We start from the raw sequence: 21,972 nt of genomic DNA, 5'->3' as shown, positions 1-21,972 counted from the left end.
TGCTTAGCAGTATTTCACGTCTTTTACATTCAAATTCTGCTGAGGCCAACTTTGCCTTTCATCCTTTTGGGGTGAATAAATTAAGTATCAGTTCCATACTGGAGAGGGAGGAGAAGTCGATCTAATTGACTGGCCCCCTCCACAAAAATTTCAGGCCGTTTGCCTAGAGTAGAAAAGTACACCAAATGTAGTGAAGATTAGTTTCAAATTCTGACATGAGGTCATTAATTTTAGAGTGATGGGGCACACCAGTTACATCATACCCAGTGCCTGGTACTTATTTTGTCAACCCCCAAAAGGGAAGGCAAAGTTGACATCAGGGGAATTTGAACTCAGTGTACAGAACTGGAAGAAATGCCAAGTCTTTTGTCCAGTATAATAATGATTCTCTGCTTGTGTGTGTGTGTATGCATATACACATGCATTATATAAATATATATATATATGGTGAAAAACTAGAGGTAGTCGATAGCTTCCGCTATCTGGGCGACCAAGTTAGTAGTGGGGGTGGGTGCGCTGAAAGTGTAGCTGCTACAATAAGAATAGCCTGGGCAAAGTTTAGAGAGCTCTTACCCCTGCTGGCGACAAAGGGACTCACTCAGAGTAAAAGGCAGACTGTATGACGCATGCGTACGAACAACCATGCTACATGGCAGTGAAACATGGGCTGTAACTGCTGAGGACATACGTAAGCTCGCAAGGAATGAAGCCAGTATGCTCCGTTGGATGTGTAATGTCAATGTGAATACCCGTCAGAGTGTAAGTATCTTGAGAGAAAAGCTGAACATTAGAATCATCAGTTGTGGCGTGCAAGAGAGACGATTGCGCTGGTATGGACATGTGGTGAGAATGGAGGAGGATAGCTGCGTGAAAAAGTGCCACACCCTAACAGTTGAGGGAACCCGTGGAAGAGGTAGGCCCAGGAAGACCTGGGCTGAGGTGGTGAGGCAAGACCTTCGTACATTGGGCCTCACCGAGGCGATGACTACGGACCGAGACCTTTGGAAATGTGCTGTGCGTGAGAAGACCCGGCAAGCCAAGTAAGATCGTTGCCAGTGCCCCTGGACTGGTTCTTGTGCGGGTGGCACATGAGATGCACCATTTTGAGCGTGGCCGTTGCCAGTACCGCCTGACTGGCTCCTGTAGGATTTTCGAGCGAGATCGTTGCCAGTGCCCCTGGACTGGCTTGTGCGGGTGGCACATAAAAGACACCATTTCGAGCGTGGCCGTTTTCGTGCGGGTGACACATAAAAGCACCCACTACACTCTCTGAGTGGTTGGCGTTAGGAAGGGCATCCAGCTGTAGAAACTCTGCCAAATCAGACTGGAGCCTGGTGTTGCCATCCGGTTTCACCAGTCCTCAGTCAAATCGTCCAACCCATGCTAGCATGGAAAGCGGACGTTAAACGATGATGATGATGATATATATATATATATATACTTACTATTGATATAATCTCACATGCACACACACACACACACCGTGTGTGTGTGTATATATATATATATATATATATATATATATATATATATATAGTCAAAGAATATAATTTACATATTCCCACGAATATAATCTACATTTCACCTGAGCACTATATACAATTAGTTTATTGTGAAAAACAAGATACAAAAGATCATTTTCTTTAAGTGTGCAATGTTAATGGGATTTTTTGTTTTAACCAATAAAACAGCAAGCTCGTTTTCTCATACAAGCTTTCCTTGTTTGTTTGCAAATACCAGGAACTGAATATCAATTACCAATCAGATTCATATGAATTACTTATGAATAAAAGCTTGTTACTTTTAATTCATAAGGACGGGAATTTTCATCAACCTCAGCAAATGACCAAGTTGACTAATGGGGAATCCCAGCTTCTTCCTCCCCTTCTTAGCAAATGATTTACTTTGTTCATTTTTAGAATGACCTTGTAATGTAGGTGAGAAGTTAGCTCTGGTCAGTTGACATAAAACTGGTTGAATACTTGGGCCAGATATGGCCAGATTAAATGCTAAAGTGTGGTGTAGCCATCTGGTTCACCAGTCCTCAGTCAAATCGTCCAACCCATGCTAGCATAGAAAACGGACGTCAAATGATTATGAATGTGATTCAAGAGAAATTTTGGTTGCTATTTCTAGCAGGTTATGCAACAGTGTATAGTCTTCCTCACTTCGTACTGTTTAGCCCTAGGTCAGTCTTAACTGAGTACAGAATTATGATCAAAAGCATCCTAATATTGACCATCTGGTCTTGCTTTCAGAGTATTTTGGACTACACTACTGAGCATCCTTAAAAGAAAGGATGCCTGTATTGTGCGATTACAGAAAGGCACAGCTGCTATTTCTAGCAAGTCAGATGACTATTTATAGGTCTCTCTCACAGAATTGTATAGCTGTTTGTAGTAGTGGTGGTAGCAGTGTTTGTCAGGTGATTTTAATTAGATATGTGACTAGGAAGGTTAAGTGAGGTTAAAGAAAGTACATGTTTGTATATTTAATTGTATAAGTGCCTCCTACCACCACTTGCATCACCACCGCCTTTATCACTAATTAAATGTCTACTTTTGATGAACAGCCTAAGTAGATATCTTTTTACATGGTCCTATTTTTATCAGTCAATGTTTTTTTTTTCTATTAAATACTTAAACACTACCCCAGCTATCTTCTAGCTAACCCTTTAGCATTTAATCTGGCCATACATGGCCCAAATAGTCAACTCATTTTATGTTTAAACTGACCAGATCTGACCTCTCACATCTACCCTACAATGTCATTCTAAAAGTAAACAGTCACATCATTGCTGTCTCAAAGCCTTGAGATAATACCTGTTTAATTCAAAACAATGTCAATAAATAAGCATAACAATTAACAGAATAATCCGAATGATAAAACACTGATTTTTATCACTGGCATGAAATCATTTTACAGAAGAATACAGTCAATTGAATTGGTGACCCATAACAGGCCTGCTGTTTATTTTCTTAATTCTTAAGAGAGATCCCCAATCAACTCCTGCGAGGTTTGAACTCAGAATGTACTGAAGTGAAATTATATACTGGGAGATATAACTATCAATACAGAAATATTTATTCTTCTTCAGCCAATAAAGGAGCCTCTAAGTAGTCACTTAAGTTACTGAATTGGCAACCAAACACTCCTCAGATTAATACCCAAACATTTTAATAAAGAGAGAGACATTGTATAGTATGTCTGATGCACTGTCTCTGGGAGTTGGGAGATAAGATGATCCTGGCTGAAACATCTTAGACGATGCCTATTAGGGTTGAATGGCAACTATATCTTCACTGATGTAACAAAAGAGTAGATTTCTGATAATCACTGAGTCTTGCTAGAACTTTGAAGCTATGAGAGTGAAGGAGTTAAGGCCAATAAAGAGACAAGCTGTGGTAAAAATATGATAATGTAATTGCTTTTTTTTTTTCTCCCAAAGAAATCAGCACTAACTTAGGTAAAAAATATAGGCGAATCAAAGCCATGGTGTTGCCTAGTAACACTCCAGCCTTTGGCTTACAGATGTATTGTCTCCTCCCTCAGGCTTTACAACCATCACCACTACTACACTGGCCTCTGCTTTTAGTGCTGACTGGCCGCATGCCATCTTCACCGAAGACCATCTAGTTCCTCACCTACATTGCTTATAACGTCATACTTGCACTAATCACTAAGCTTAATTCTTCCTCTGCAGAACATCAGTTCTCCAAATCAAGGCGGCGAGCTGGCAGAATTGTTAGCACGCCGGGAGAAATGCTTAGCGGTATTTCGTCTGCCGTTATGTTCTGAGTTCAAATTCCGCCGAGGTCAACTTTGCCTTTCATCCTTTCGGGGTCGATAAATTAAGTACCAGTTATGCACTGGGGTCGATGTAATTGACTTAATCCGTTCGTCTGCCCTTGATTGTTCCTTCTATGTTTAGCCCCTTGTGGGCAATGAAGAAATAAGAACATCAATTCTCCGAAATCTTCCCCACCCCCCACCATGCTTATGGGTATTTTTTTTTGTATAGTCAGCCTGCAGTTGATTCAAGAACATCAACTGCATGACTCCACTGCTCTTGGAGGGCCTCTGAAGACTGAGTTCATTCCCTTCCTTCAGACTAAACCATGCACAAAAAAAAAAAAAATCCTTACAAATAGTCCACATCTTGCTGTAAATGTATACATCAGTAAAACAATATATTACCTTAAAATAAAAAGAACTTTAGTTAAGTTACACTCTTCAACATTTGAATTAGTTTCTCAACCACTTGTCTCCATGAATACTTGCATGGATAAATTGTGTTTTGCTAATTATATCTAATTAGTAATTTACATATCAATGGGATATTTTTACAGCTGGCTATTCTTCCTGTCACTGCTAATTTAACTGAAACAGATTTAGGCAAATAGAGTAATGGACCCTGCATAGAATAATAATTGCTACAGTAATCAGCATCGTAAATGTTTAGTTTACAAAATGCTGTTTCAAAGAGAAGAGATTGAACTATATTATAAAGATAAGAAAGGAGTCTTCTGAAATATAAAAATACTAGTTTTTATCAAAGCTTATGAATCATACAGGGTAATGACCCAGTGTTATTTTCACAAGCTTTAATAAAAGAAAGAAATTTCCAGAGAAAAATGTTAGAGGAGATGAACATCTAAAATAACATGCGAGGGAAAACAAGTTTGTTGTGCGTGTGTATGTGCGCATACATGATATTAATGGCGAGTATAAAAAAATTTGAGTGAAATAGTTAGTGTGTCAAAAATGTGTCCATGTCACAAACTTTGGTAAGTGCATAGAAGTGTGTGTATGTGGAGTAAGTTTACATACTTGTTGATAACAGTTTTTGACAAGTACACATGTGCAAAAGCAAGCTAATTAGTAGTTATTGTATCAAAATTTAATACCCAAGATCAAGTTCATGTTCTGAGAATCTCCAGTGTTGGAGCATTTCCTAAAGATGAGCAAGTCTGCTAAAGAATGTGTGGTTGCTATGTATCATTCTCTTGACAACATACAGTCGATCTATGAGCTAAGGGGAGGGAAAGCCATTAGAGAATTTGGATTAGTTGACTACATTAATGAAAAGGATTTGTTGCCATGCAAGAAACGAATAGAAAAACAAACACACTGAAAGGTGAAGTTCATGACTCATAGTCATGGTCAGTGAATAAAGAGTTCAAATTTCAAATAATGAATGGACTTCCAGTTACATGATTATAAATTTCTAACTCCATAGTGTGACAGCATTAAGGAAACATTAGGTATTGTAAAAGGTGTCCCAACTCTGCACTTTGGGGTCATATCACAATGAGATAATTCCATTCATTGTACATCCTTCATGATTCAATAAAGCAGCAGCTAAGTACTAGAGGTGATTTTTTACTTCTTTCTTTGAACTGGCAGTGAGCTGGTTGAGTAGCAAAGCCATTCAAGAATTTGAAGTACAAATCTGCTTCTATCAAACTACACTGTCCTCAAACTGATATATGTAACAAGGGATCTTCCACCCAAATATTAATTTTTTTTTTGTCCTCTCCCTTTATTACAAAATAAACAAAACAGATTGTACATCAGCATAATTCTTTCTTTGCCATAATGATGGACAAGTTTAAGATATTTTTTAAAGCATTTTAATTTTATAAATCACCACAAGGTCCAGTCCTCACTGCAGTGGTACCTTGTGTACCTCAATGACCCTGAGAATTATACCAGCAGAGTGCAAGGTCCTGCTAGGGCCTTTCATAAGGCAAACTAATATGGTTAAACCAACACCTGTTGTTAAGTGATGGTGGGAGAAAACACAAGACAGGCTTTCACATATTTTCTGTCTGCCAAATTCACTCACAAGAAATTGGTTAGCCATGGGCTCTTGTAGAAGACACTTGCCCAAGGTGCTGCGCAATGGAACTAAACCCAAAACCACATAATTGCAAAGCAAACGTCTTAACCACATAGCTCCACATTACCAAGATTTTAAAAGGCAAGGGTTACACTCACCCCAATAAAGGGTCTTGAACATATGGTGAGGTGAACATGTCTTTCAGTAAATTGGAGCCAAGTCAAATTGTTATTAAATCCATGCAACACCAACTAAATGTATTAAACGCAACTTCTGTTTGTTCACACATTTGTGTGTGTTGTTCCGAAAGTTTTTTTATTACATGTGAGAGGGAATGTTGAAAAAGAGTTTCAATTGAAAACATGAAAAATAAACAAAAAAAAAAAAAATGAACAAAATAGTTCCATAAACAACCAAAGCAAAAATCAAAGTTGGTAAAAAAAAAAAAAAAAATTTAATCATTAAATCACAGAAAATATTACATTTCTCTCTGAAATAGTAACTGGATAAGGAAACTGAATTCGACAAAAAAACAAAAAAAAAAAAATTCAGCAAGAGAACAAGGATATGGGTAAAAAATGAATAAAACTGGTATTTCAATTAAGTGTGTAACATCACAAACAGAATCATCAACCCAGATCAAATATTTTTGTTTTCGAAACACTATGGGGTATCTGTCTCACTTTCAGGGTAATGTTTCATTGTTGGTATACACTCATCAAAAGGCGTTACAGCCATGACTCTCCCCTCTTTTTATATAACTAAAGCTACAAAACTCCTAACACTTTCTTTCCATTTTCTAATTCAATAAAGTTTGATGTCAGGTAAATCTGGCTGCCGTTTCTTACAAAACAAGCGATGGCATAGAGCAACAGTGGAGGAATTGAGGCCCGCGAACCACTCCAAGATAATATTGGGTTTCACTACTATTTTTATTAGAAACTACACTAGAAGATTCAGGAACAAAGGAAACACACAATAGTGTGTGCAATGTAGCTATATAATGCACTACAGGGGTGGCTGTGTGGTAAGTAGCTTGCTTACGAACCACATGGTTCCGGGTTCAGTCCCACTGCGTGGTACATTGGGTAAGTGTCTTCTACTATAGCCTCGGGTCGACCTTGTGAGTGGATTTGGTAGACGGAAACTGAAAGAAACCCGTCATATATATATATATATATATATATATATATATATATATATATATATATATATATATATATGTATGTGTGTATATGTTTATGTGTGTGTTTGTCCCACCAACATCGCTTGACAACCGATGCTGGTGTGTTTACGTCCCCGTAACTGAGCGGTTCGGCAAAAGAGACCGATAGAATAAGTACTAGGCTTACAAAGAATAAGTCCTGGGGTCAATTTCCTCGACTAAAGGCGGTGCTCCAGCATGGCCACAGTCAAATGACTGAAACAAGTAAAAAAGTTTAAAAAAAGTACATATATTTTCTTAATTATAAAAAGTACATCTTTGAGGATCTTGAACGTGGTGTGTGTGGGGGGGGGGGGTCGCGCGTTAATTGGCCACCCCTTGAGTAAGAGCCGCATAGGATATTTTGTTTACAGTTTGAAACGTCAGACAATGAACAAAGGGTATGAAAGGGTTAGGGAGATTATATGGGCACAGATAGATGCGGAAACACGAATTAGCTTACATGAGAGAAACCACAATGATAACATTGTCATAAACCCTTTTTTTTATATTTATTTGTTTTAGTCATCACTGTGAAGGCCATGCTAGAGCACCGCATATGTGAGTTGTGTGTATGTGTAGTTAATTGTGTACATGTACGCAAAAAAATGCTTAGGTGTGCAAGGCTAAAGTTGTTAGCACAATCCTGATTAACTAACTGCAGAGACCCGTCATCAAAAACAGTATAAGAATTGTGACCATATCTAAGATAACATTATACAAGGTGTCTTCTTATTTAGGACACTACTAAAGATCTGACTCTTTTCTACTAGACAGGGCGACCACATAGCGGCTGCTTAAACTACGTGTAAGGGCAAACGGTAAATTCGAAAAGCTCTATCAGTAGTTCCGTGACTGTTCGATTTTCGGTTCAAGCCACTTCGCTTACAATGAAAATACAACTAGGAACAGCCAGCACCCGAGACCTCTTTCCTTAGAGAAAAAGAAAATAGAAAGAGAAAAAGCCTATATCGTAAGTAAATAAATAACCCTCCAGTATTTATTCTGCACTAAACGTGTAAGGGTCTAGTTGGAGATCCAGACTGGCTGCGTCTAACCCTAGCATAGATCGAGTAGATCTTATAATCAAAAGCACTCCAGCTGCTACCATCTGTCCTTAAGGATTTTAACATCAAATGTGCCTTAGATGTAGGGAAATTTGGCAACTACCGTATATGCATGTTGGGGCAACCATACAAAGGCTACCTCGTGTTCTAAACCTGCCAGTAATAGGCAAACTAAGTTTTTCATTTCTCCACCACCGATAAAATATATAAAAATTAATTCAACATAAGTTAAATAAAATATATAAAAATTAATTCAACATAAGTTAAATAAAATATAAACAATTTCAAGCATGCGATTCGCACAACCTATTACACATACACAAAATTATATATATATATATATATATATATATATATATATATATATATATATAGGAGTGGTGTGCATAGTAAAACGAATGATGCATTGACTGAAGGGGTGGATAGAAAAGGTAAGAAGTGGAGTGGTTACAGGAGAGAAAGTGATAAACAAAGACCAGGTGGTTGTGTGGAAAGACAGAGAAACAAAGAAAACTAGACGGTGTTAGCTTAACAAAGAAATAATCATTTCCTCCCACCGACTAACAAAAATAACAAAAAATAGAAGCGATTTCCTACCTAGAGATGAAGGCCGATATCATTTACAAGACGTGGGAAGATGTGATGTTGTGAAATGCATGGCTGCTTCTTCATAACGTCATTTTCATAAATACACATCTAAATATAGTTCCCAATCAAATGTTTCAATGTTGTTGTTTTCGTGCACATTCAAAGATTAGACAGATAAATGTATGTCGATACAGAAGCACAATTAAAACATGTTGACTAGATTCCCTTTCTTTCACTCACAAAGTGTCTCTCTCTCTTCCTCCCTCTCAAGCGAATACCCCTGCTCTTCCTCCCATCGTCATTCTCTTTCCATCTTTTCTTTCTCTCACATGGACATACGTTTAGTCACACCCCCGTCTCTCTTAAAAACTTTCTCTCTTTCTCTGTCTCTCACATACACACACAAGTAATAAGAAAACACAAACCTGGCTGGGTGGAATATATGACAAGCAAGTATTTTTCAGTGCTAACAACGATACTATCCAGAAGCGGTATAGATGGTAGTTACGGTGGTATTGAAGGTGCGGTGATGGACGATGTTAGCTATCGGGAGACGTATACATCCCCCGAATCCATCGGTCGTCGAATGCTCGCCCAACACGATTTTTTTCCTTTCTCTTTTGAGTCATCTACGTGAAGTCTCGTGACTTCAGTAGTGTTTTATTTATATATCACCGTTATCAAAACAATACATTAACACTTTGCTATCACCCACTTCATAAGTATACCCATCGCCATGGTTCTTGTAAATAAAATCACAATCACCACTACCAAGAGTGGTATTTTTTATATCCTATATACAAATACAGTCGGACATATATATATATATATATATATATATATATATATATATATATATATATATATATGGAGGCAGAGAGAAATGGTATATATTATAGCGAACTGACAAATTTCGATCAAGCGAAATTAACCAATTTGTGAAAAACTCCCAAATGTATTCAAAACCCTGAAAACAGATAAGGGAGGTAACTCCAATAAGATCAGTTGCTCGAAATATTTGGACAATATAAAAGATACAGGTAGATGGTGGAAACTCTTCTAAACTTATTTCATTTGTTTATGTAGTCGGCACTTAATGTATATCGGCTGAATGGACGTCAGTGACTGGTTGAAATTACAGAAATACGACAACTTTAACATGGAATAATTTATGGATTTCTTTTTTTTTTAAAGAAGACTAAGAGAAAAAGATGTTTTATATGACACATTCTACCAGTGTTCCAAGTTTCAAAGTGTTTCGTTAATGAAAAATGTGGCCCCCGTTTTAAAAAAGATCCGAAAGAGTGAGAGAAAGTTGTGGTGGAAGAGTACAGTAGGGTTCGCCACCATCCCCCTGCCGGAGCCTCGTGGAGCTTTTAGGTGTTTTCGCTCAATAAACACTCACAACGCCCGGTCTGGGAATTGAAACCGCGAGTCTGCTGCTCTAACCACTGGGCCATTGCGCCTCCACAAGAAAGGAACCAAATCTCTCTAAAATCACATCCTACGGGTTTTAAAAAGGAAGGAGATAAGTATCAAGGATAATACAGTACTGAAGACGTTTACCTTAGAAAAGGAAGAGAAAATGACTTTCGTTTGAATGAAAGAAATGATTTTGGTTTAAATGCCTCTGATTATAGGTCGGCTCAAATCACGGGTTGAGCTGGGGTTAAACGACAACGTTATTAGAAGGAAAGTTGGAAGGAAGGTTTCATTCTTTTTAAATATATATATATATATATATAGCTATTTTTGTTTTAACTTTTGGTTTGCGGCCAAGCCGGGGCGCCGCCTTGAAAGATTTTAGACGAACGAATCGACCCGAATCCTTTTTTTTTTTTAAATACGGTTATTATATTAGGCACTTTTGTCGAACCTCTAATTTACGGAGATGTAAACAAACCTACATCGGTTGTCAAGCCGTAGGGTGGGGTGGGGGACGACAAACACACGACGGGCTTCTTTCAGTTTCCGTCTACCAAATCCACTCGCACAGCTTTGGTCAACCCAGAGCTATAGTAGAAAACACTTGCCCAAATTGCACTGGGACCGAATCCAGAATCATGTGGATGAGGAGTAAACTTCTGACCATACAGCCAAATGTTACAAACTAGTGGTTTGAGGGAAAGAGGAATTAGATTAAACTTATTTTCTCTTCCGGTCTGGTTATCTAACCTAATAATCATTTTAGTACCAGGAAATACCGATGTTAATATACATTCTGTATTTCTATGTTAATAAATTAGTTAAAGCTATTTTCGTGAACGTTTCTAAAATTTCATATTGGAAAATATTTTTTAAATTGTTAAAAAGGGCAGAGAAAGACAATATTTTTAAGCACCGGTGAACGACTAATTAGACAGTTGTAGCCTGAATTTGCTTGAAGTCTTTCCGAGTTTCGATGAAAAAAAAAAATACAGTACTTGTTTCTATGATAGAGACACTGAGAACAAAGGTGTATCCTGCGTCGTACTTACAAGAAAAGGGTGTTATACCCAAAATAAACTTATGTAAAAGGAAGAAGCATGTTACACTACAAAAAGACTTAGCCGAGAATGCATGGAGTCTGTATCAGTGAGGAAAGACATGGTTTGAAGGTGGTACTCTTCCTCTTAAGGCTGTAGTACTTTTCCATTACTCATCAGTTAAAGAATTGTCCGGTTTTGTGTTCATGAACTGGAGATGAACCATTGCACAGCAGATGAATATGACAGCTATGTTAGGGAAATATGTGCGAAGGACTTGCTCCGTCATCCAATTCAAGTTGAAGGTCCTGGGAAGATTGTTGAGATCGACGAAACGGTTTTCTCAAGACCTAAGCACAACCGAGAAAAGGTCCTACCTGAGCAGTGGGGTTTTGGAGGAGTGTGTCGCGAGACCAGACAGGTCTTTCTGTACGCCGACGTATTGGCAGCTCTGACAGGTTTGTGGTCAAAATTACAGCAGTGGACACCTCTGGCCTTCTTGACCCCCGAACTTTATCCCTGCTCAGTGCCATCGGGGAAGATATGGCTATCCGCATGTGCGAACCCCTTGAGTCGGAGTGACTGTTCCAACGAGTCTCCCTCGCTACCCTCCAGGGCAACGCTTTATCCATTTTGTCCGCCGGGCCTATGAGGTGGACAAGTCTCTTTAGTTATAACTGTTGTAATTATAGGCTTGTTGTTTGTTGAATCGGAGTTACAATTTTGGTTAAGAAAAGAGTTCGTGGGGGGAGGGTCTACTAGTATTTAAACACCATGGCGTTCCTGTAGAATAGAGTCGGAAATTATCTAGTATGGCAAAAAGCGTAATTTCTTTAGGTGTGTGTTTTAAAAATCACAGATTACAATTCTGTATAGAAATCCAGGCGGTGGTTACCCCCATCCACCCACTTATTATTTTTTTAAAATTCGGAATTACGTTTTAAACATCAGAGACTATGAATCTTCAAAAATATTCGCAACTTTTAAAATCAAATCTGGAAAAAAATAATTATACTTGAAAACATACGTAAAAGTGGTACTAGCAAACCCCATGATCTATTTTATTTTTTCAGAATTGTAATTTGCGATGCTTACATTGGTAAAAAATTAATTCTTTGGCGCAGTAGACAATTTCCGACAGTTTTCTACTTGAACTACAAATACCGGTCCTACTTAAATTCTGAGGTTCCTTAACGATACTGCTTAAATAGAGGGGTACTACTTAAATATACGTGTTACCTACAATTTTAAATGTACGCTGTGTCGACGTGTAATGACACCCCTAACCCTAACAAACCCTCCCCTTCATATCGTTACGTAGATGCATCGGGACCTCTGCATTTAAGCAGTGCCCAAATACCATAGTAAAATCTTAAAGAATTTTATTTTAAGTTTCTCATTAACTTTCAATACACAACTTGTGTATTGTGTGGGAGTGCTATTTATATATTTATTCCGGTTACATTCAACAGATATTCGAAAAGACATGAGAGTTATTATAGTAATTTTAAAAATTTTTTTATTAACTTTTGACATCAACTCATCTTTTATAATAATTGAACACCAAATGGAAACCTTGAAAAAAAAAATGAGAACTTCTCAATTTTCTATCCCATATTGGTATTCTGGGACTTCGTCGGAGAGCGGTTTCAATGTTAGTATCAGATCGAGATTGCCTTATTAAAAATTGGATGGTCACGGCTAAAGCGATTTTTATCAATAATCTACAGAGTTGACATGATGTTAAACATAAGTGAATGCGCGCGCGAAGGCTAAACTTCAACCGAAAACCGAAACCGAATCGAAGATCTGCTCGCATAAGCTCAGCCTAAACGAATACATTGGGACCAGAGAAGTATTAATAGTAACTAACATTGGTACAAAGCCACAAATTTTAAGGGGAAGGGTACAGTCCATGAAATCGATCCTAGTGCAATACTAATTCTGCCAACCAGTTCTAATCCCAAGTAAAGGAAAAGTATTCATTCAGGGACTAAGTTCTTTCAACGAATGTCTCTGTGGTTAAGGAATTCGCTTCGCAAATGGTTTTCGGGTTCGATACAACTGCGTAGCACCTTGAGCAAGTCTTTTCTGTCATAACCACGAGCTGATCAAAGCACTAAGAGTGAAATTTGTTAGACGGAAGCTGTGTAGAAGCCTATCAGGGGAACCGTTCCTTCTTTTAGGCGATAATGATCTGCACCCAGTTAAATAAGTTACATGGTCCTTGCGAAGTGTAAGGAAAACACTCCCCTTTCTCACAGTTCTGAACGCCCAGAAAAATGACCACGAGTACTGTTCTTCCTACTGTAATACATAAAGAAAAACTAATATCTACTTCTCAAAGCCAGCTGTTGGCGTAATGGACATCAACCGGGATTCGAAACCGGCTCACAGACTCAATGCTTTCTTTTAAGCAATAAAAATATTTTCTGAACGTGGTTTGAATTTTGGTAGTGATGATAAAAAAAAAATTTAAAGGCAGGTGGGTATAATTAAAATGCTTTGAAAACTGTTTGAGGGGATAAAAATCGTAATTTCGGTTGTTAAAAACAAGAATCCGAAGAAATTTTTTGGAAAAACAAACAAGAGGGGAGGAGTGAGTATTCGACACGCCAGCCACAGATTAATTTGCCTGTTATTACTAATACCAATGAGTAATACATAAACATTACACAAATTTCTTCCTCCTTTTCAACAAATTTGTAAATCAGTCTTCTATTGTTAGAGTGACCGTAACCCCTAGCCACTGGGTGTGCGTATTCTTTACCTTCGCCCGACTTTTTCAGATTGTTCAAAAGCTCAACTTCGCTTTTCAACCTTCCTTTCGATAAAATAAAATGCTTATAGTCAAATATTGGAGTGGATGTAATCGAGTATATCCTCAAAAATGTGTGGTTTGTGTTAGAGTTAGAAATTAATACAGCAAAAAGAAAAAAAAAAATACTTAAGCTTGCATGCACAAAAGTTTACTAAACATTCTTTATAAATAAACATCCTATCCAGTTGTCTGCGTCATAGTCATTGTCCGAACTGATAAATTGTCATAAACTTAACGAAGAATCTTTTATGTAGTCATTTGGCATACTTGTAATAGTAACCAAATCTTCTCAATTCACACACTGTCGTCTTAAAAGACGGAACAATATAGTCTCGGACAATGCAGACCTAGATCTGTCAAAGCTGGAATGCTTTTGATTATAAATCCATTCAATTACGGTCGACCTGGACGAAATAACAGCAACACCCACTAGATATGACTTTGACAACTACTCCGAATGAAATGTTTTTTCATTCATTATAATTAATATAAGTTCATAAACTCACCGTGTAGTAGTTTACGCATGCATCTTCTCCATAATCGAATAGTGTTTATATTCCGCGGCATTAGTTAATTTACATTCTTCTTAAAACCCACTTGAATAAAAACGAAGTTGAGTCAACTCATCAAGCGGATGTTAAATGATTAATGAACAGGACCGGATCCTCTGTCTTGTGTGTATATTAGTGAATGATCTTATTTTCAAACCAGGGGAGGAAAAGGTGCAGTAGAGTAATTACAAAAATTGATTCGTGATTTTAATGGTACATGCCTGTATTTCAATAGCATGTGCGACAATTGTTTAAAATTTTCACATATAAACACAGTTGGTAGTAGAGCCAAAATAAAGGAACTTGAGACTTTCACGCCTTTCCTAAAGATATTTCTATCAAAACAGCTTTGAGTGGAAGTCGAAATTATGCCGAAAATTCAGCTCACCGAGGTCTTTAATACTACTTTATTGCAATCGCCAACAAATATAAATGGAACGACAGCGTTTTTAAGAGACGCAAATACGGAAACCTCTTTTTTTAAAATTTATGATTTACTCTACTGAATACCATATTTACAATGGGAAATAATTAGATATTTAAAAATATTGTAAACCTTCAGGGACGAAATATGCGGGTTCTGCTTGGGAATAAAGGAATTTCAAACTTCTGGACTCACGGGACTGATATGCATACTGAAAAAGAAGCATACCAATGCGATGGGAAAATAAATAATAGAAACCTTATATATTTTTGTTTTTAATGCACAAATGATAGAGAATCTTTCACATTAGGTATGTAAAATCCAAATATCCAAAACTGAATATATAGTGGTTAGGGTGTTGCTCGCAAGATCGTGGTTTCGATTTCCTGACTCGGTAGCGCATCGTGTTCTTGAGCGAAACACTCCATTTCACCGTTGCTCCAGTCCACTCAGTTCCGCGACGGAATGGAGTTCCAGTTCAGTAGGAATGTTGAGCTTGCCGCCTGGTCGGTGGGTTGGCATCATTCGAAAGACACACAATACGAGGAAGTGTATTTTAACCAGTGATGTATAACAATATCCAATAGTCTGGCATCTCTCTCCTTCATTTGTGTGTGTGTGTGTGTTTGACTCCCAGACAGAAGATAAATGAATATATTGAAAATAAGTAATGACTTTTCAGTGGCCACCCTGCATGTATATATATATATGTGTGTATGTGTGTGTGTGTGTGTGTGTGTGTGTGGAGGCGCAATGGCCCAGTGGTTAGGTCGTAGGATCGCTGTTTCGATTCCCAGACCAGGCGTTGTGAGTGTTTATTGAGCGAAAACACCTAAAGCTCCACGAGGCTCCAGCAAGTGATGGTGGCGAACCCTGCTGTACTCTCTCACCATAACTTTCTCTCACTCTTTCTTCCTGTTTCTGTTGTGCCTATAATTCAAAGGGCCAGCCTTGTCACACTGTGTCACGCTGAATATCCCCGAGAACTACGTTAAGGGTACACGTGTCTGTGGAGTGCTCAGCCACTTGCACGTTTATTTCACGAGCAGGCTGTTCCGTTGATCGGATCAATTGGAACCCTCGACGTCGTAAGCGACGGAGTATCAACAAATGTCTTGCAAACATATATATATATATATATATATATATATATATATATATACACACACGCACAGGGTGGTGACTGAAAAAGTGAAGGGTTTGAAGTCATAACTTGTTCGTTTTCAATCATTTCTATTTTCTTCTTTTTTTTATGCATGTTATAGTGCATTTCTTGGAGATTAAAATGGCTATGTATGATGTCCAGTAACGAATAAAACTCATTGAATTTTTCTAATCCAGTCAAAGACCGGTTATTCAAACTCAGAGAAAATACCGGCAGCATTTTACTGTCAGAGTATCTCCTAGCGATAACATGATTCGGAGCCTCATCGCCCGGTTTGAAAGAACTGGATCAGTCGGTGATCTTCCGGGAAGAGGTCCTAAACGCACTGTGCGCACTGACGCAGCGGTGGAAGCTGTATGGCAGTGTCCTTGAGGATCCATCAGCCTCTACCCGGCGTCGCTCCGCTCAACCAGGCATCGCCAGAACATCGCTTCAGAAAATTCTGAAACTGGATTTTAAAATGTTTCCATCCAAATAAAATAATAATAATAATAATAATAATAAAAGAAAACCATGTGTTTGTAAAAGTTATTTTTGTTTTATCATTCAGTCTTTCATGTGTGTGTGTGTGTGTGTAACTTCATCGAGAGACTAAGAAGGAACTCGGTACATTTTAGAATATATAGAGAACCTTTATATTTTGAAAATAAACCCTCGGATAGTACCAACGTTTAGGTCTTTGCAATACAGCCACGAGTCGACCTTGACAGTGAAATTGGAACTCCTGAGACGGACAGTCCTAGTAATTTAAAGAGCTAGCCTTGTCACATTGGGTTATGAATGATACCACCTGAGTATTCATAACATTGGGTTATGAATACTCAACCACAGACGCTACAATTAAAAAAATAAGTAATTTAGTTGATCGGATAAATAGAATGCTCATTGTCGAAAGCGACGGAGATCTTTCTTTATATAGTAAATATGTTTTCAAAGCATCCATCCCATTGCTAATTAAGTTACCTAGGAAACGGAAACTGTTAGATTGGATTTAAAGAACCGCATGAGTATTTGAGAGAATCTATTTGCTAGGGTTCTTAGTCTGTATTGGTCCTGTACACGTGTCGCATACGAAGTTATCGCCAGTTAGCTTGCTTGCTATTCCATAATACCTTTTATACGCCTGTTATTTACGCAGGGCACATCACACGGAATTTATGCCTACCTCTTTTCTGCATATCGAGTAAGCTGTTCCACTAATGGTAGCCAGGTCCTGCCCTCGTTCCTACTTATTATAACTTAAATCTTTGCTAAGTTAAAGGCCCTTCAATTCCAGGTTTTGCTCTCCATGTTTGGCATTTCCATTCCACCTCTTCTGCAAATTCAGCTGTAAGATCTAGGTTATCAGCTGGGAGGAGATCCCAGGGAGAACCAGTCTCAAACTCCTCTGTTATGGCTTGGAGGAGTGTAGTAAATAGGATAGTGGTGAGGACGTAGCCTCGAAGGACCACTATTCGCTGAACTCATTGTCGGCTCTCAACTTACTGAGTGTACCTCTCTGTATAGATTGTACAGCCCTCACTAGCTATTCCTAAGGTTCCTTAGTGACTATCAGATCACAGATCAAGGCACTCAAAAGTCTTCTCTAGGTCAACGAATACTTAATATAGAGGCTTACTCAACGCTCACTATTTCTCGTTCTGTTGTGTTACTAGGAATATGGTATCCGTAATGCCTATTCCTGATACAAAGACAAATTTTCATCCAGCGACTAATCAAATTTACAATAACTCTTACGGTGACTTTAATAACCTGGTGCAACATTTTGATACCACCGTAGTTTTCTCTCTCCGGCACATTTTCTTTACTGTTGTTGGGAATTTACGATGTTGCTACGCTTGTCGTTGAGTATGATGCCTTCCTGCAATACCTGACTGATTATTCGAATTACAAATCTGTATACTACATCGCTATGCTCTTTTACTAATCTCAGCGATTATCCCCAAATAGACTAGCTGCTTTCCCTGTCTTTATATCCTTGATTGTTCTAACTACCATACTACAATCAACATCGATGGCTGGTACCTCAGTTGGGTCTATTTAAAGAAGTTTACTGTCACCATGCCACATACAACGTCACTATTTTCTCTAGTACACTGCCAAACATTCAGGAACACATCATACCTCTGATCCTCACGTCGCAGAATATGTCCAAACTTCTTTAGGGTAAAAGTTCAGGGAGGTATAACTAATACTAGTAACAAACATTAGATTGTTTTATGCTTTGTGCACGAAGTGTGATGCTATTCGATGGTGATTCGTAGGCCTTGTATGAAGATTTGCGAAAACAAGAAAGAAATGAAACAAGCACACTTTACTAGATGTGTAATGTTAATGAGTAAGAACGTGGAAAGTATAAATGAGCTGAGAATAAAACAGGTCATAAAAGGAATAAGATATAGTGTGCAAGAGAGAAGACTATGCAGGTATGGGCATATTATGCGTGAGAAAGATAGTATCGGTATAAGGAATGTGAGCGTATATCCATTTCCACTTTCTCCCCCGAACTCAGGTCACACAGTGAATAGAGCATGAAGAAGAAAGAGGTCCAGGAAGACTTAGTACGAAGTGATGATGACTGATCTCAAGATGACCTAGCTCACGAAGAAGATAACCCGTTGTTTGATGATATGTCGTGCTAGAGAAGATCCGACCACCTGTGCAAGCTTGGTGAAACACGTTAGAATGTATGGTAAATTTTCAGATAAACACCCGCACGCTAAAACCCTAACCCTAAAACCCTACAACCCTAATCCTAACACCCTAGTGAAAATCGTGCGGGTGTTAATCTGAAAATTTACCGAATGTATTGGGGCTGGGATACGTATTGTAACTAAATGTGGGCCTTCGACTACTTCTCCATTTGCTGTCCTCTTGCTCATTTTTTTGGAAACCCAATTGATACCCTCAAATTCCTCTATCGAACCCCTTCTCTACTCACTGCATCATTACATTCATCACACTCTTACCACCGATTATTAATACAACAACCCATCACTTGTCCCTCACCTCTTACCAGCAAAAACATGTAGCCGCCACTAATGTTTCCCTCCCATCATGATGCCTGAATAACGAGTAGCATCGGGTATATTAGTATCCGATGTACCACTTCATTTACTCACCTGTACGGTCTGCTGTCTTTCCATCTACCCCCATGTTACTCTTTTACTGATTCATCACTCGTTCTATCCCGACTACCCATCATCTATGCTCTCCCTCACCAGCTTGCATTACCACCCATTTCCACTTTCTCCTCCACACTCTGGTCACACATTAGCACCAGTGATGTAGCGAATGGGGGAGCAAGGAGAGCAACTGCTCCCCACGAGCACATTTTTCAAAATTGGCGCTTTTTCAACAATTAAAAAAAACTCTTTAGCTACCTGTTTCAGTAGTTGTAAGTTTCATACATAATGATATTATTACTGAAACATGAAAATTAATAGATGTAGAATACAATTACGTATTTTATAACTAATGAAATAGCGTAACATGAGAGAAATGAGTTAAAAATTGTTTGGTGTCACGGAGCTTTTCCTTTTTCTTTTTTGTATTATTTAACTTACTGCGCAGCGTTGCCCGTTAAAGTACTCACGGAATTGTTTGCCAGTTTGTAGAATGGGAATTCATGGTATTTATGCATGTAAATATATTTAACCTAACTTCTGCACTTATTTAATTCATTCAAACAATAGTAATCAATTTGTATGCGTAGAAGCATTTTTTAAACAACTTCCATCCTGAAAATCACATGTTTCTTTTGTTTTAAAGTGAAAGGTGTATGAAAGTAGATATGAAATGGACGTGTGTGTGCTTGTGCGTGTGTGTGTGTGCTTGTGCGTGTGTGTGTGTGCGAGAGAGAGAGAGAGAGAGAGAGAGAGAGAGTACTACTTACACATACATGAGAAGACATACGTACACTCACTCACTCTCTCTCTCTCTCACACACACACACACATCACACACACATGCACACGTACATAAAAAAGATGTACGCAAATGTATTGATGTATGTACGTATACATGATAACACACCCCTTCGCTCACACACATTCTCTCTCTCTCTTCTCCCCTCTCTCTCTTTTTCTCTCTCAAACACACACACACACACACGTCCATACATTATTCACTTTAAAATAAAGTAAATAAATAAAAATATTTTACAGAAATTAACAAACTCCGGATGATGAAATCACGTTCCGTTAAAATTATTTCTCAATGATTAAAATATTGTGTACGTCAAAAAGTCGACGTTTTTTTTCTTCTCTTAGATAACGCGAAAACTATGAGTGTGTATATATGTTACAGCGGACGTGTGTTTCTGTATATAGACACGCCATGACATTCATTATATGTGTGTTGACGTCAATGAAGCTATGTTTTTCTTTTATCGTCAGGAAATAACAAACAAAAATTGTGTTTAATCGTTTAAATAGAAGTCCAAATATCACAAAAATTGTACTACACTGCCGAAGGTAAGTATGAAAATAAATATGCAAAAAAAAATTAAGATAAAATATACTATTTCTGAGATATTTCGGGTACACGCAAACATCGCGAGAGTTTTAGTATTATTGAGATGTGCTCGCTCCCACTATCTTTAGAACCTGGCCATGCCTCTGATTAGCACCCTTCACATTCTCATACCACTGGCTATTTCTAAGCTTCTTCATCATTCGCGCTTTCTTTTTACCTGTAAACAAGTGACCAGCATAAATGTCCCTTGTTTTTATTACCTCCTACCTTGATCCTTTCTCTTCTCTACTCCACAAACACTGTCTCTTCCATTCCTACCTCCTCTTCCACACCGTCACTCAAACCATCGTTTTCCCTCGCCATACTTCCGTTCCTGTCACTCTTTCACGCTAGTTCGTCTTCTGCAACCGCTCTCTCTTCAACTCACTCTTATAAGAAACACTGAACGGATACAACGTAGAGCAGTAAGAAACCAACTCTTTGTCTTCCTGAGTTCAAGGCAACTTCACTAATGCTGGTGCCACGATAAAATGCATCCTAAACACGCTGTAAAGTGGCTTGCGTAAGGAAGGGTACCTGGTCGGAGAAATCATACCAAAAGAAAGCAATACGAGCGAGCCATGATCACCCCTAGTATAGGAACTCCGAAAAAGAACTGACTTCAACTCTAACAACGCATGCAAGTCATGCAACATTGAATGCAGACGTAAAATGATAACCTATATATACATATATATATATATATATATATATACACACACACACACACACACATATGTATATTACTTCATACCAAGCGAATGCGAGAATTGCTCAATACATGTAGTAGATATGTTTTTAATTGAAACTGCAACTGAAAGTTTGTCTCGCGACTCGAGTTTCACGGCCGTGATAAGCTGTTTCAGTTTCAGTAACAAACTACACACACAAACTACACACACACACACACACACACACACACACATTTAGAAGGTTGTTTATTATGGCCGGTCAGATTGATCATTGGTTGCGCACCTACAAAGCGCTTAGCTGTATAGGCGACTCGTCGGGCTCAAATAGCCGAAGGAACGTAACTTCTGTGATGCTAAGCGCTTTGTAGGTACGAGACCAATGGTAACTCGCTGACCGGCCACAAACAACCTTTCAAATATATTACCGCTCTAATGTTTTAGTGTGCATCTTGGATCTTTTTTAAAACGGGGGCCACATTTTTCATTAACGAAACACTTTGAAACTTGGAACATTGGTAGAATGTGTCATATAAAACATCTTTTTCTCTTAGTCTTCTTTAAAAAAAAAAGAAATCCATAAGTTATTCCATGCTAAAGTTGTCGTATTTCTGTAATTTCAACCAATCACTGACGTCCAT

The 21,972-nt window shown here is 38.2% G+C and overlaps 1 protein-coding gene across 5 annotated transcripts in view; it reads right to left on the bottom strand.

Annotated features, from left to right (window-relative positions):
• Positions 1 to 21,972, bottom strand: part of LOC106873383 (mucolipin-3) — an 84,182-nt gene that overhangs the window by 38,241 nt on the left and 23,969 nt on the right. Inside the window, exons 1-2 of one of the 5 annotated variants that reach the window (XM_089354872.1) lie at positions 14,494 to 14,619; positions 8,711 to 8,809 (exon numbers count right to left, since the gene is read on the bottom strand). The exons of 2 other annotated variants lie outside the window; for them this stretch is intronic. Coding sequence is in view for 1 of the 3 variants with exons in the window: in XM_052969286.2 (XP_052825246.1) it covers positions 14,494 to 14,554 (61 nt within the window). In the remaining 2 variants the exon portion in view is untranslated. Of the gene's footprint in view, positions 1 to 8,710; positions 8,810 to 9,126; positions 9,345 to 14,493; positions 14,667 to 21,972 lie in introns of those variants that run through there. 2 more of the 5 variants (XM_052969286.2, XM_052969289.2) reach the window with 2 other exon arrangements.

This window comes from Octopus bimaculoides, chromosome 7 (assembly GCF_046866305.1).
Source record: "Octopus bimaculoides isolate indiv1 chromosome 7, ASM4686630v1, whole genome shotgun sequence".
Taxonomy (NCBI): Eukaryota; Metazoa; Mollusca; class Cephalopoda; order Octopoda; family Octopodidae; genus Octopus; species Octopus bimaculoides.
This window is presented reverse-complemented; position numbering and strand designations above follow the sequence as displayed.